The sequence below is a fragment of the Bufo bufo genome, chromosome 8 (assembly GCF_905171765.1).
Source record: "Bufo bufo chromosome 8, aBufBuf1.1, whole genome shotgun sequence".
NCBI classification, from domain to species: domain Eukaryota; kingdom Metazoa; phylum Chordata; class Amphibia; order Anura; family Bufonidae; genus Bufo; species Bufo bufo.
Genome location: NC_053396.1, coordinates 181,578,331 through 181,594,788, shown reverse-complemented (window position 1 = coordinate 181,594,788; position 16,458 = coordinate 181,578,331). Strand labels below are relative to the sequence as shown.

Below are 16,458 nucleotides of genomic sequence, written 5' to 3'. Positions count from 1 at the left end.
TTTTCTTCATGATTATGACTTACTTTGTATTTGCCAGCTCTTTCAAGGTGCCGCCATTTTGAATGCAATATGGGCAGGCTTGGAATTCAGAAAGTTGCCTCCACATATTCCAGGCAGGGAAATATTGCAAGGCAGCACTGTTGAATTGCCACTAATGGTTGAGCATAATCGACATTGGCATCATTTCAACCCATTTATCAAGACTGGCGTTCCCATACGTTCCATGTTCCAGAAACTGGAGTCTATGCTTTGTAGGGGCTGGAGTAGACTTCAGCTATAACTTATATTGGTTTCTGGTGTAATATCCAAAATTAAGCAGCACTACTGTTAGGTCCAAATTGGACAGTCCATCAAGTGGCGGTGCCAGCGGTGTTAGGCCTTATCCCAGCAGGCCCCTGATAATCAAGGTTTTGGGAGAAATACTGCAGCACTCGATGTCTTCAATGCAATTCCTGATTTATTCACCAAGAATGTGATGTTTCGACTACAACATCACATTCTTGGTGAATAAATCAGGAATTGCATTGAAGACATCGAGTGCTGCAGTATTTCTCCCAAATCCTTGACTATCAGGGGCCTGCTGGGATAAGGCCTAACACCGCTGGCACCGCCACTTGATGGACTGTCCAATTTGGACCTAACAGTAGTGCTGCTTAATTTTGGATATTACACCAGAAACCAATATAAGTTATAGCTGAAGTCCTTGGTTTCTGGAGTAAGTTATAGAAGATCCAGCTGGCCAAGTGAAGCCCCGCACCCTTTTCTCACCAGTTTGGAAAAGTGGTGAGAAGCTTCCAAAGTCGCAAATTTTAGCGCACATATGGCCTGCACCATAATTTGTGACTTGATGAATGTCCCCCACTGTGTCTGTTGGAGATATCCAAAGAGAGAATTTTCCCTGTACACTTTCGACAGACGCCACTGCATAGGCATACAGTAGCATTTTTTATTCATAGGCCTTCATTGTAAAGAAAAATGCACACTGTGCAGTATCGTTTTTTTTACTGGATGACTCGGTATGGAATAACACAGGAGACCGCTGTGTTTCGTACAGCAATAAAAAGGTACATTTGAGGTATGTATCGGGAGCTTTCCTGGCACATACAACAATTGAAACACAGTGTGAAAGCACCCTGAGTGTTTTTTCCTTTAAAGCGGTTGTCTCACTTCAGCAAATGGCATTTATTAGGTAAATGAAGTTAGCACAAGCCACGTACTAATGTATTTTAATTATCCATATTGCTTCCTTTGCTGGCTGGATTCATTTTTTCATCACCTTATACACTGCTCGTTTCCATCCGTTTCTAACCACCCTGCAATCCATTACTGGTGGTCGTTCTTGCATACTATAGCAAAAAGCACTTGCCCACTTGCGCTACCACAGTCCCGGCTACCAGAGGATGGCGCTTTTTCCTATAGTGTGCAAGCACGACCACCAGTAATGGATTGCAGGATGGTCAGAACCATGGAAACGAGCAGTGTATAATGTGGTGGAAAAATGAATTCAGCCAGCAAAAGAGACAATATGGACAATCACAATACATAAGTGCCTTGTATTCACTTCCTCTACATGATAAATGCCACTTGCTGAAGTAAGACAACCCCATTAAGCATGGACATTTAACCATTAGATTTAATGCCTGTGTGCGGTGCAGATCACGGTTGACCAGCTGAACAATCTCTCATCCTGAATAGAGGCTTCCATCTTGAGATAGTTGGCACACGGTCATGAAAACAATCTAGGCATTATCCATTATTCCACCCCTCCATCTAGTCTGAAACTGGAGATCACATCATACAGTAGATGTAATACTTTTTGCCGCTTATTTGCCGATAATTTATTTTCCATCCTGACCTGAATAATTTCACTGGATGTTTTTGGTAAGATACCTTTAGCCATCTCCTATCCATATATTGGTGAATACTGAGCAATATGCAAGCCATGAAGCTCCTCTAGGTCCATGTGCCATGACCTGGTGCTTCGGCCAGGCCTCAGGGGAGTTATGCTCGAGCCCATGCTCTGTATTGCACACAACAATGGTCTTTTAGAAGACAGTGTACCATCATGGTGATGAATATACCGGTGTCATATGTATGATGCTCCATGTACAGCTCACTTCATTGGGGCAAAGATTAAGTATCAGCTTTCTGCTTGCTCGATGCTCATCATTCATGAACACCTCATTCTTCCAACAGCATGACGCAGACACCCATGACTGTCCATCTCCACATCACAGTACAGTTTGTTCCCAGCTCATTGCCTGATCCCCGGGTACAGTAGATTGTGTGTGTGTTTTGTCCTTTCTCATCTTCATCTGCATACTGTCCTTTCTTCAGTTGTGGAATCCATTCTCCATTATCACTAGTAAGACCGTTCTGTTCTTGCTTCCACTGCCAGATGACAACTGCACATGAACATGGTCTCAACAGTATCTATAGCTATAAACACAACTTCCCAAAATGTTATCTTAGATTTTTTATTTTTTTCCATTCATCACCATAAGCACCTTATTGCAGTCCTTAGTGCATTTTAGAAGGAGCTACTGGATTCTTTTACTTCCTTATTCTACCTGGTTTGCCTAAGAATGAACTTCATGTCTTGAAATTGGCTGGTTTTCCTCCATAAAAACATGATTCACTTCATGGAGCTTGCCTCATAAGAATACACTTCATGTTCTTAAGCTACCTGGTTTGCCCCATGAGAATGTATTTCACTTCCTGAAGCTACCAAGTTTGCACCATAGGGAAGTGCTTCACATCCTGAAGCTACTTGGTATGCCCCATGAGAATGTGCTTCACATCCTGAAGCCAGCATGTTTGCACCATAGGAAAGTGCTTCACTTCCTGAAGCTACCGAGTTTGTACTCTGAGAATGTGCTTCACTTCCCGAAGCTACCAGGTCTGCACCGTAGAAAAGTGCTCCACTTCCTGAAGCTACTTGTTTTGCCCCATGAGAATGCGCTTCACTTCCTGAAGCCACCAGGTTTGAACCATAGGAAAATTCTTCATTTCCTAAAGCTTCTGGATTTGTCCTAAAGGAATGTGCTTCACTTCCTGAAGGTACCAGGGTTACTTTATAAGAATGTGTTTTGCTTCCTTAAGCTACCAAGGCCATTCCATAAGAATGTTTTGCTTCCTGAAGTTCCCTGGTTTACTCCTTGAGAATGTGCTTTGTTTCCTGAAGCTACTTGGTTTGCCCCCATGAGAATGTGTTTCACTTCCTGAAGCTACCAGGTTTGCACCGTAGGAAAGTGCTTCATTTCCTAAAACTTCTGGATTGGTCCTAAAGGAATGTGCTTCACTTCCTGAAGCTACCAGGGTTACTCTATAAGAATGTGGTTTTCTTCCTGAAGCTACCAGGTTTACTCCATAAGAATGTGCTTCACTTCCTGAAGCTACCAAGTTTGCACCGTAGGAAAGTGATTAATTTCCTGAAGCTACTAGGTTGGCCGTAAAGGAATGTGCTTCACTTCCTGAAGCTACCAGGGTTACTCTATAAGAATGTGGTTTTCTTCCTGAAGCTACCAGGTTTACTCCATAAGAATGTGCTTAACTTCCTGAAGCTACCAAGTTTGCACCGTAGGAAAGTGCTTCATTTCCTGAAGCTACTAGGTTGGCCGTAAAGGAATGTGCTTCACTTCCTGAAGCTACCAGGGTTACTCCATAAGACTGTGCTTCACTTCTTGACGCCCTGATTTACTCCATGAGAATGTGCTTCACATTCTAAAATTGCTCTGTTGACAAGAGCCTTACAATTTTGAGAATACTTCTTATTGTATTAAAAACTATAAAGCTGACCCGGAAATCCTGTGTCTCTGAATTTCCTCTTTTAATGCAGACGATGGAGTCACAAATGGAGGAATGGTACAAAGAGGTTGGAGAGCTGCAAGCACAGATTGCCTCTCTCCCCCTGGATGTGGTGAGCCAGGAGGCTGTGGATGAAAAGCAGAATGAGGTTGGAACTAGGATTGTGCGTTTGATAGAGCCCTTGAAAGAACGAAGACGCATTCTTCTGGCCTCTAAGGAGGTGCATCAAGTCACCCGGGACCTGGAGGATGAAATTGTAAGTACATCACTGTTGGCATGGTTTTTTTCTGAACGTCGGTGCTAAAGCTTCATACTGTATAGCGGTTTAGCTAGAAGTAAGGCAGACGTTGCAGTCTTCATCACCACCTAAAAACAGCAGTGGACTGAGGTCATGCTACTAAAGATCTAACTGGTTAGGTGGTGGGGTAACATTTGTAACTGGGCCCAAGACCTTCAAGCCATGTCTCTACTGTATGGAAGTATTGTCCATCATGAATTACTTTTATCTCCATCTGCATTCAATCTCTGACAGACCTGGGTACAGGAAAGGCTTCCTCTCGCAACGTCCAAAGATCATGGAAGTAACTTACAGACCGTGCAGCAGCTTATCAAGAAAAACCAGGTGAGTCCCCGTGTCATCTCCAATATGAATAGTGGAATTGATCGCATAACTCCAAGCAGATGCTGAAGTTGATTAGGAGCTTGCAAAGCAACAAAATAGGAAATGTTAACATATAGGTTAAGGCCTTTTACATGGGCTGATGATCAGGCTCTTTAACCCTTTCACAATAGTTGGTGTACATGTTTTAGACGTTTATAACACCCATCATGGACTTTTAACCTGTCAGATGCTGGGGTCAATCGCGCTGCGCTCCTGCGCACTGAGCGGCTTCCCCACATGGAAACAGAGGTTGCTATGAAAGCCTTGGGCCTTCTGAAGGCTCCGAAGCCTGCCATAGTGAAGTTCCTTTGCGATAGGAGTGTACTGAATCTTACATAGGCCTCAATGTTAAATCATTGCAGTCTATGGGAGAAGGGATCAGAGAATCGCACCCTGAAGTCTCCTAGAGGGACTTAATAAGTGGAAAAAAGGTGTGTGTGAATATCTATCTATATATTCAAATTAACCTCCTTTCCCTATTTAAAAAAAAAAATAAAGATCACTAGTATCGCCACGTTCAAAAAGTCATACGTACCCTAAAATGGCATAAATAAAAACAGATCGCCTCGCAAAAAATTACCCCTTACACTGTATAAGGAGTGCCGTAAAAATGAAACCCATAAAACTGGTGGAATTTCGAGGGGGAGGGGGGGGGGTTCCAATTCCACACCACATGGATTTTTTTTTCCAGCATCCCAATATTCTTAAAAATAAGCAATGAGTGTGTGATTGACCAGGCACAGCCGTAAGTACGGATACATTGCAGAGCATGCGGCTTCCTGCTGAATGTCTCAGGGGTCAGAACAGAGAGGTTGCTGCACTCTGCTGCTGCTCGGCCTCATTCAAGTGAACAGAGCTGAGCCAGGCACAACCAGATGAAAGTCTAGATATGCCATAAACAAGAATCCCCAGTCCCTTTGATCACATAAAAAAATTTTGGGATTCGACTACAGTCACTACACAAGATGCACACCCCTTCAAAAAAGAGAAAATGTCCTATCGCAGGTTTCTAACAAGCTGTTTATGATTCATTGACTTTTCCGGCTCCAATCTTTGGTCCTGCATTTTCACTTTATCAGAACTTGAGGAGAGAGATCCAGGTACATTCCCCCCGCGTGGATGACATCTTAGAGCGGGCAGGTGCCATTGCCAGCATTCGGACTCCGGAGGCAGAAGGGGTCCGCATTGGGTTTGAGAGCATGCGGGAGATGTGGGACATGCTGCGGGAGGAGACGGAGAGGCGGCAGCAGCTTCTGGACATCAACTACCAGGTGCAGCAGTATTACTTTGATGTGGGAGAAGTGGAGACCTGGTTAAGCGAACAAGAGCTTCTCCTGATGAATGACGAGAAGGGAAAGGTGAGAACTTGTTACTAGGGGTACGGCCACATGTTTACTCAGTCTTCATTGTCAATGGTCCCACAGTAAAGCCTCATTCACACGTCTGTGCTCAAATCTGTGAAAAGGTGGCCAGTGATACCTCCATAAAGATGTCTCTAAAGGATCCGTGTTTGGTCCATGTGTCCGTTTTTTTGCTGTCCGTGTGTCATCCGTGTTTCACTGACATGGCACAGCCGAAAAATAATTTTCAAAGCATCTCTTCCTAATGATCCAGATCAAACACAGATTGCATTCATGTTGCATCTGTGGTTTTCACAGACCTGTAGACTATAATGGGCGTGATGGATCCGTGAACATGGACAAAATAGAGCATGCTTCCGTGCTAAAAACACGGAACGTGGTAAAAAAACCTGATGTGTGAATACAGAACATGTAAAGCACACATATGTGGAACACTGACATGTGAATGAGGCTTAACCTGCAAAACCGAGTGGCCATTATTAATAAACAGAATAAACAATGTTTTTCTAATTAGTTAATATGATTCTGCCGTGGCTCATAGTGCCGCACTGTACTCTGCTGCAGGGTGGCCACATCTCAACCGCCACATAAGTGCACCATGTAGCCATCCCGTAATAATCTTATGAGGATAACTGCGCTGTGTGTTTGGCTTTCCTCCAGCTATCCAATATCAGTTCATCTTCTAAGAAGATACTTTAACATTGCAGCCTCCATGTTGGCTTTTAGAGGTCATTCTGGGACTCCAGGGAGAGGAAACCCTAATGACCTCTGCCGCTCATCAACATTGAAGGAGATTTGAGAACAGAAGGAACTGGGCACTCTCAGATATCTCGACCAACACAGAATTTATTTATAAGATAAACCTAGTACTACCCAATGGAGGGGTAGACTAAAAACAATATAATATCGGCTAGAGCATAAAAATCGAGGACATCTACAATAGAATAAAATAACACAATAAAATCGATAATAAAATCGCTGAATACAAAACAAAGTGCATATACTGATGTCTCTGACTTGAGCAATAGTAGAACAGCATACACATATAGCAGCAATCAATAGTGTACAATAACGGTCTCTAGTTCAGCAAGATTTCAGCCACCTAACGCGCGGCAGACGGTATTAAATGGGCACTTTCGTATAGGTTTTTCTTCATCACACTTAGCAAGTGGTCCTTTGAGGGATTAAAACCAGACGCGTTTCGGGGTATTGAAAAACCCCTTCCTCAGTGGTTGCAAGTCCCCCCAGAATGCCCCTCTTTTATAGGGGTTGTGATGTCATACAAAGTCTGGTCTGGATCTTTTTGTTGTCAGAACCAGATAGTAGTTTTTGTATCGATCCTTTACTCGAATATGGTAAATACTGCTATATGTGAATAATAACTTAGACATCAGTATACAAATATGAATACATATAACCATTTAATTAATCTTCACCGTAAAATAAAGAAATATAGAAGGAATAATAAAACCAGTCAAAAAATGGCAAAGCAATATTGTAGCTCAAAATCCCAACATACAGTTACATAGACTTAGTTGTTCTTTCAATTGGTATACAAAACGCATCGGATCCCTTGCGGTACCGATGCGGTATTGTTGCGATTTTGTGTATAAATTGCTAAATAGATCGATCTCAATAATCCTTCCTCCAAATAGGGGTATATTATAGCATTAAATATACAAACCGGATTCCAAAAAAGTTGGGACACTAAACAAATTGTGAATAAAAACTGAATGCAATGATGCGGAGATGGCAAATGTCAATATTTTATTTGTAATAGAACGTAGATGACAGATCAAACGTTTAATCCGAGTAAATGTATCATTTTAAAGGAAAAATACGTTGATTCAAAATTTCACGGTGTCAACAAATCCCAAAAAAGTTGGGACAAGTAGCAATAAGAGGCTGGAAAAAGTAAATTTGAGCATAACGAAGAGCTGGAAGACCAATTAACACTAATTAGGTCAATTGGCAACATGATTGGGTATAAAAAGAGCTTCTCAGAGTGGCAGTGTCTCTCAGAAGCCAAGATGGGTAGAGGATCACCAATTCCCACAATGTTGTGCAGAAAGATAGTGGAGCAATATCAGAAAGGTGTTACCCAGCGAAAAATTGCAAAGACTTTGCATCTATCATCATCAACTGTGCATAACATCATCCGAAGATTCAGAGAATCTGGAACAATCTCTGTGCGTAAGGGTCAAGGCCGTAAAACCATACTGGATGCCCGTGATCTCCGGGCCCTTAAACGACACTGCACCACAAACAGGAATGCTACTGTAAAGTAAATCACAGAATGGGCTCAGGAATACTTCCAGAAACCATTGTCAGTGAACACAATCCACCGTGCCATCCGCCGTTGCCAGCTGAAACTCTACAGTGCAAAGAAGAAGCCATTTCTAAGCAAGATCCACAAGCTCAGGCGTTTTCACTGGGCCAGGGATCATTTAAAATGGAGTGTGGCAAAATGGAAGACTGTTCTGTGGTCAGATGAGTCACGATTCGAAGTTCTTTTTGGAAATCTGGGACGCCATGTCATCCAGACCAAAGAGGACAAGGACAACCCAAGTTGTTATCAACGCTCAGTTCAGAAGCCTGCATCTCTGATGGTATGGGGTTGCATGAGTGCGTGTGGCATGGGCAGCTTGCATGTCTGGAAAGGCACCATCAATGCAGAAAAATATATTCAGGTTCTAGAACAACATATGTTCCCATCCAGACGTCATCTCTTTGAGGGAAGACCCTGCATTTTTCAACAAGATAATGCCAGACCACATTCTGCATCAATCACAACATCATGGCTGCGTAGGAGAAGGATCCGGGTACTGAAATGGCCAGTCTGCAGTCCAGATCTTTCACCTATAGAGAACATTTGGCACATCATAAAGAGGAAGGTGCAACAAAGAAGGCCCAAGACGATTGAACAGTTAGAGGCCTGTATTAGACAAGAATGGGAGAGCATTCCTATTTCTAAACTTGAGAAACTGGTCTCCTCGGTCCCCAGACGTCTGTTGAGTGTTGTAAGAAGAAGGGGAGATGCCACACAGTGGTGAAAATGGCCTTGTCCCAACTTTTTGGGGATTTGTTGACACCATGAAATTCTGATTCAACATATTTTTCCCTTAAAATGGTACATTTTCTCAGTTTAAACTTTTGTTCCGTGATTTATGTTCTATTCTGAACAAAATATTAGAAGTTGGCACCTCCACATCATTGCATTCAGTTTTTATTCACGATTTGTATAGTGTCCCAACTTTTTTGGAATCCGGTTTGTATTATACATCCCAAAACAGATTTTTTTAAAACATAATATCCCATCTGAACGTAAGTCTGTGTATTGTAGTTGGGAAGAACTTCTTAGCGAAGATGTTGGCGAAGCATAGGGTGGGGGCCCCTTACAAAGGGAAAACCAGCCAGGAATTAAAAATACCTGGCAAGGTTAACCGTCGGCAAGGGGAGCCCACCTGATGTCTAAAGGAAACCAAAGAGTTCGAACTCTGCATTCAGGCCCCCACCCTATGCTTCGCCAACATCCGTCTGCCGCACGTTAGGTGGCTGAAATCTTGCTGAACTAGAGACCGTGGACAATTGTCGAGGTCCACGTGCAAACAAGTCGCCGGCGTGGGAGTTTAGACGGAAGAAGTTCGTAAGACTACGGTCGACTACACTCAAAGACCAACGTCCAGAGCAATTTTTGGGCACTTGCTCCATCAAATGGTAAGATCATTAGATTTTTTATGCGGGGTTATGTGTTGGGAACACACAGTGAATTATTTCAGCGGGACGCCGCTGAGACTTCAACATTGCGGGACGCCGCTAGTACTGCTTGTTCGGGAAGAACTAAACAAAAGTTTTCCTATGCGATTGAGTTCTTATTAACCAACCTTATTCGATCAAACATTGATTCTTATTGGATTAAGACACTTACCTTTATGCTCATCATACCTATATTCGAATAAGCATCGATCCTTAGGATCTCGAGATCTTTTATTGTACACTATTGATTGCTGCTATATGTGTATGCTGTTCTACTATTGCTCAAGTCAGAGACATCAGTATATGCACTTTGTTTTGTTTTCAGTGATTTTATTGTGTCATTTTATTCTATTGTAGATGTCCTAGATTTTTATGCTCTAGCCGATATTATATTGTTTTTTAGTCTACCCCTCCATTGGGTTGTACTAGGTTTATCTTATAAATAAATTCAGTATTGGTCGAGATATCTGAGAGTGCCCAGTTCCTTCTGTTCTCATTGCTACTTAATTGAGTAAATAGGGTAAACCTACTCTACTGAGAGCACCTCATATGATCTCTGGTTCCTCCTGTGCGCCACATCATTTATATCTTCTATTGAAGGAGATTTACTTATGCAGATGCTCTAGAATTCTGGAGTGCATGCCGTGCTGCACATTTACTAAGTGTTTTAGGCACTTTGGGGGAGATTTATCATTCCATTTGCGCCTGAAAAGTGGTGTTAAAAAGTTGCAGGGGCAATTATTATTTTTTAACTGTGACTTCTTCAAAAATTGTTGCATCTCCCCTTTTTTGCCGTCCTCGCCACTTTTCTAAAAGGGGGTTTGGCAAGGGCGTTGAAGGGGTCATGGCCAAACGCAGCGACAAATTTCTCATCATTTATGCCAGTTTTCTGGAGTAAACGAAGACAGAAATCTACGGCACCTGAGCAATGTCGTAGATTTCTGGTTAGGCACATGGACTGCAGGAGGATGCCCCTAATTTATGATGAGTGTACGCCTTATCATAGGTTAGGCACATCCTCCAGCAGCGCAGGGGATATCGAGACAGGAGCATAAAGCGCCGTCCTTGATATCTCTGTCTTTGAGGCTTGCTCGGTAAGCGGGTGTTACTTAGTTTGCAACACTGTCTGCCAAACTTGCACCAGAATTTTGGTGCAAAATTCTGGCACAAAATAAGCCAACTAGTAGGTGGTATAAACAGACTAGACAGTGTAAAGGTGCATCAGATTTATTACCGTATTCAGCATCAGCCATCGTGATAAATCTGGCACATTTCTATAGTGTCTAGTCAAAGTTTAAGGAACTTCTTGAAAATATCAGGTGCTCTGTTTTTGTAAGAGGAAGCTCCAAATCCTTTATGTAGAAATAGGTCATTAATATCAGATCTATGGGGATCCAACACATGGCACCCCCACTGATCAGCTGTTTTAGGCTGCTGCTAGAAACCATACAGTGGATGGAAAGCTCCATCCGTGGTGTAGTTTCTGACGCTGGTGTACTGCAGTACCCCGGCATGACACGGTAGATGGAACCTCATGCTTCTAATTCCATCCACTGTATAGTTTTCGGTGCTTGTGTCTGAAACAGCTGAGCGGTGGGGTTGCCGGCTGTTGGGTCCCCACTGATCATATATTGGTGAGCTCATGAGGATAGATAGGACATCAATATCTAAGTACTGGAAAACCCCTTTAAGGCATAACGTTCTGCCTGCCAGCTCTGAGCCTCTGGGATGAATTTTGTGCAGGTCTATAGAGCCGGTCTAAATTTACTCCATCTATAGGATTAGTAAATCTGTAGGATTACTTACTGTGCCTCAGTGAATAACTGAAGCTCCCCCTATTGGTGGCTGCAGGCAGCCAGAATTTTAAATCCATGTCTATGCAGGGGATTCGGAGCTTTGAGTGAGCAGAACTGAGCTGTGACCTCTATCAGCACACAGTTCTTAACTTTTGTAGATTTAGAAGTTGTTGTTGAAAGATGGACATTCACATTTAAATCTGTAGTTTTCTCTAATAACTGATATATAACACAACCATTCCTCTCTAACAGGATGAGCAGAGCACATTACATCTTCTGAAAAAGCACCTCATGGTGGAGCAAACGATTGAGAACTATGAGGAGACCATAGCTCAGTTGTCTCGGCAGTGTCGCAGCCTCCTAGATCTGGCGCACCCAGACAGGTGAGAGTGTGACAATCTCCCCTACATATTATATGGCAGCCATTAAATATCTTGAAATATCTGATCATAAAACCTGGAGTGTGTCAGATTAGGCCTAGTTCACATCAGTGACTGTGAGCAAAAACCAGGAGTGGAGGCTACACAGAGATAAGGTATAATGAAAAGATCTGCACCTGTTCTGTGTTTCTAACCTGCACCTGATTTTGGCTCACAATTATAGTCCATTCACACGTCCGTGGTGTATTGCGGATCCGCAATACACACGGCCGGCACCCCCCACAGAACTGCCTATTCTTGTCTGAAATTGCGGACAAGAATAGTACATGTTCTATTTTTTTGCGGAGCCGTGGCCAAGAAGTTGGGGGCCGAAGCCCGGAAGTTCGGGGCCGCGCTCCAGAAATGCGGATGCGGAGAGCACATAGTGTGCTCTCCGCATCCATTCCTGCCCCATTATGAATAAATGGGTCCGCAACCGTTCCCGAAATTGCGGAATGGATGAGGACCCATTTGCGGACGTGTGAATGGGCCCTTAGGCTACATTCACACGACCGTAGTGTTTTGCGGATCAAGCTTGTACATGCCGTTTTGCACCACAATTTGCAACTTTTTGACATTTTTCTCCTCGCCATTGTCGCAAAAAGAGGGTGGGTCACAGGCAGGACCGCTGGCACACCGGCATATATTTTTGCCAGAAATGTACACCAGCTACCTTTGTTCTGGCACATGGTACACCAGTGAGATTTTTTTATTAAGACGTGATAGACACCCGTCTTACTACATACCTCCATACTGCTAGCGTGTCGCGTGCCAAAACTCCATGTGGCCCTACTGTGAATGACTGCAGTTTCATGACACATTTTCGGCTGTATGGCTTGTACACGTGAAACAATTTGCGATAAAACTGCCTTAACGGCTCCTTCACACACACATTTCCTGTAACATTTTATTTTTTTACCATAGAAGGCACTTGCGGTTTTTATAGTGGAGTTCTTTTTTTTTTTTTTTTTAAAGAAATGTGTGTATGGCCTCTTTTAGCTATAGAGAAGATGGGAAGACGCCTGAAAAAAATTTAAAACGCAATTGCTTCAACAAGGCACAAAAATACCACTAATTAGTAAAAACTGCTTGTGTGTCCTTGATTTCATATTTTCCATAGACTTCCAGCTAACCTCAGCAGCTATGGTTTAAAAAAAACACACACACTAAAAACCTACATGTGAATGTGACAGTGTTTATGTGTGCCCTGTTAAGGCTCGTTAGCCTCATAAAAAGGGTCCTCCATTGAGACCCACCACTGCCATCTAAGTTCATATTCACATGACATTCGGGAATTCCTTGAGGAATGTTTTGTTCATTCTGTGTGCGGGAGAGCGCCGTTTTTAAAACTGGCCCTAAATGAAATAGGACAAAAGACCTTTTTGGGACCATCCATTGGTTTCGTTGGCATGTCTGGGCCACTCCATAGTTGACTCCTATGTTCAGATGAAAGAACCACAACTTAGCTCATCATGTCTTACTTTTTACAATGTTTTATGCACTCTTTTGCTGAATGATATTGCATGATGACTTTTACAGTATGATTATTTTCAAGTCACCTCTGTGCTCTCTTTGTATTGTGCTCCCAACTAATGCACTGACTACTGTCCTTGCATAGTGAGCAGATAAGTAGGCGTCAATCTCAGATTGATCGGCTCTACGTGTCTCTGAAGGACCTGGTGGAGGAGAGAAAAGGACGTCTTGAGCAGCAGTATTGGCTCTTCCAGTTGAGTCGTGAGGTGGATGAATTGGAACAGTGGATTGCAGAGAAGGAGGTGGTGGCGGGGTCTCCAGAACTGGGCCAAGATTATGAGCATGTAACGGTAAGTCGCAATTAGTGTAAGGCCGGTTTCAGGAGACCTCTCATGGTTCTGGTGTACCAAACCTACATCCCCAGAGAGTTCCTAGATAATCGAAGTCTGGTCCACTAAAACACTGGGAGGTCCATGCACCTATTTGACACTGGCCCAATCTTACATATTAAAGGGGTATGCCAGTCAGGTAGTCATTTTCATTCAAACTAGAGAAGCCTCCCACCTACCTATTACATGCTTACAGAATCCTGTGGCAAACCTCTCCACCCCACAAATGTCCAAGTCAAGCTGGTCATTGTAAAGGTCATTGCTCTCCCTTTAATTTGCAAACATTAAAGTTTCTAATGGTCTGTTCTTTGCAGCTTCTTCAAGAAAAGTTCACAGAGTTTGTCAGTGAAACAGGCAGCATTGGGCAGGAACGCATCTCTGCGGTCAATCAGATGGTGGATGAGCTCATTGACTATGGACACTCAGATGCAGCCACAATAGCAGAATGGAAAGATGGAGTGAATGAGGCCTGGGCGGACTTACTGGAATTGATGGAAACGAGGGCCCAGATGCTTTCTGCCTCCCACGAGTTGCATAAGTTCTTCAATGACTGCAAAGAGGTGTTGTCCCAGGTGGAGGAGAAGAAGCAGAGGGTGCCGGAGGTGAAGGCGCAGGAAGCTCGGCTGTCGGCTGGGTCTTTGCAGCGTATACTTAGTTCATTTGAACATGACATTCAGGTCCTTGTCACTCAGGTGAGCTTAATATATTTCATATCGGCATACGTGCTTTATTCATGCTTTTAGTAAGCATCTAACTACTAGAAGGACAAAGGGCAAATTTGGATGCTATATAGAGTAGATCTTATGCATTGATCAGTGGTGGATCCAGAGCCTGGTCTCGGGAGGGGCACTTCCAGATTATTTTCTGTCCGCCGCCACAAAACAATGGTGCTTATAGAACAGACTACACAGTGTAGAGGTATACTGTACACTCACCTAAAGAATTATTAGGAACACCTGTTCTATTTCTCATTAATGCAATTATCTAGTCAACCAATCACATGGCAGTTGCTTCAATGCATTTAGGGGGGTGGTCCTGGTCAAGACAATCTCCTGAACTCCAAACTGAATGTCAGAATGGGAAAGAAAGGGGATTTAAGCAATTTTGAGCGTGGCATGGTTGTTGGTGCCAGACGGACCGGTCTGAGTATTTCACAATCTGCTCAGTTACTGGGATTTTCACGCACAACCATTTCTAGGGTTTACAAAGAATGGTGTGAAAAGGGAAAAACATCCAGTATGCGGCAGTCCTGTGGGCAAAAATGCCTTGTGGATGCTAGAGGTCAGAGGAGAATGGGCCGACTGATTCAAGCTGATAGAAGAGCAACTTTGGCTGAAATAACCACTCGTTACAACCGAGGTATGCAGCAAAGCATTTGTGAAGCCACAACACGCACAACCTTGAGGCGGATGGGCTACAACAGCAGAAGACCCCACCACGAGCTCACCAAAATTGGACTGTTGAAGACTGGAAAAATGTTGCCTGGTCTGATGAGTCTCGATTTCTGTTGAGACATTCAAATAGTAGAGTCCGAATTTGGCGTAAACAGAATGAGAACATGTATCCATCCTCTGATGGCTACTTCCAGCAGGATAATGCACCATGTCACAAAGCTCGAATCATTTCAAATTGGTTTCTTGAACATGACAATGAGATCACTGTACTAAAATGGCCCCCACAGTCACCAGATCTCAACCCAATAGAGCATCTTTGGGATGTGGTGGAACGGGAGCTTCGTGCCCTGGATGTGCATCCCTCAAATCTCCATCAACTGCAAGATGCTATCCTATCAATATGGGCCAACATTTCTAAAGAATGCTATCAGCACCTTGTGGAATCAATGCCACGTAGAATTAAGGCAGTTCTGAAGGCAAAAGGTGGTCCAACACCGTATTAGTATGGTGTTCCTAATAATTCTTTAGGTGAGTGTATATTGTGTGGCACAGTGTATGCTATATGTGTATAACAAACATATTTCACATGAAAACCTAAAATTGCTTGGCTTGGCCCTTGGGGATCTCGGACACCACTTCAACACTTTGGCCGGGGGCTCTGCGGAGCTGATGTTGTGTTTTATCCTAATGAGAAGATTTCATAATAAGGATTTGGAGAAGGGGCAGAGGGATAGCAGAGCAGGGAGAGGCTGGTGCTGCTACTAGGGGGTCATACCATGGGGGAGTAATAAAGCCCACCATAATGCCCCCAGTTGAGCTAATGTCCCCATGGTGCCCCCATAATGTGCCAGTATAAAATACCCCTATATAGTGCCCCCAGTAAATGCCCCCATAGTGCTCCTCTCCCCCCTTCCTACTAGTGCCCCCCTTAATGTACTAGTATAAAATGCCCCAGTAGATGCCCTCCGTGTCCCCCATAATTTGTAAGTATAAAATACCCCTTCTTAGTGCCCCCCGTAGATGACCCCATAGTACTCCTCTCCCCCCTTCCCCATAGTACCCACCATAATGTGTCCCAATATAAAATTCTACTGTACAAAGCCCCCCATATAAAATACCCCTTCTTTGTGGCCTCAGTAGATGCCCCTATAGTGCCCTCAATAATGTGCCAGTAATAAGTGCCCCCAATAATGTGCCAGTAATAAGTGCCCCCAATAATGTGCCAGTAATAAGAGCCCCCCAATCATGTGCCAGTAATAAAAGCACTCCCCCCATCATGTGCCAGTAATAACAGCCCCCCCAATGTGCCAGTAATAACAGCCCCCCCAATGTGCCAGTAATAACAGCCCCCCCAATGTGCCAGTAACAACAGCCTCCCCAATGTGCCAGTAATAACAGCCCC

At 43.5% G+C, this 16,458-nt stretch overlaps 1 protein-coding gene across 1 annotated transcript in view; it reads left to right on the top strand.

Annotated features, from left to right (window-relative positions):
* SPTBN4 (spectrin beta, non-erythrocytic 4) overlaps positions 1–16,458 on the top strand; it is a 92,889-nt gene that overhangs the window by 57,220 nt on the left and 19,211 nt on the right. Inside the window, exons 22-27 of the mRNA XM_040406165.1 lie at positions 3,839–4,063; positions 4,340–4,429; positions 5,548–5,826; positions 11,634–11,764; positions 13,419–13,623; positions 13,977–14,354. Of these exons, the coding sequence (XP_040262099.1) occupies positions 3,839–4,063; positions 4,340–4,429; positions 5,548–5,826; positions 11,634–11,764; positions 13,419–13,623; positions 13,977–14,354 (1,308 nt within the window). The remainder of the gene's footprint in view (positions 1–3,838; positions 4,064–4,339; positions 4,430–5,547; positions 5,827–11,633; positions 11,765–13,418; positions 13,624–13,976; positions 14,355–16,458) is intronic.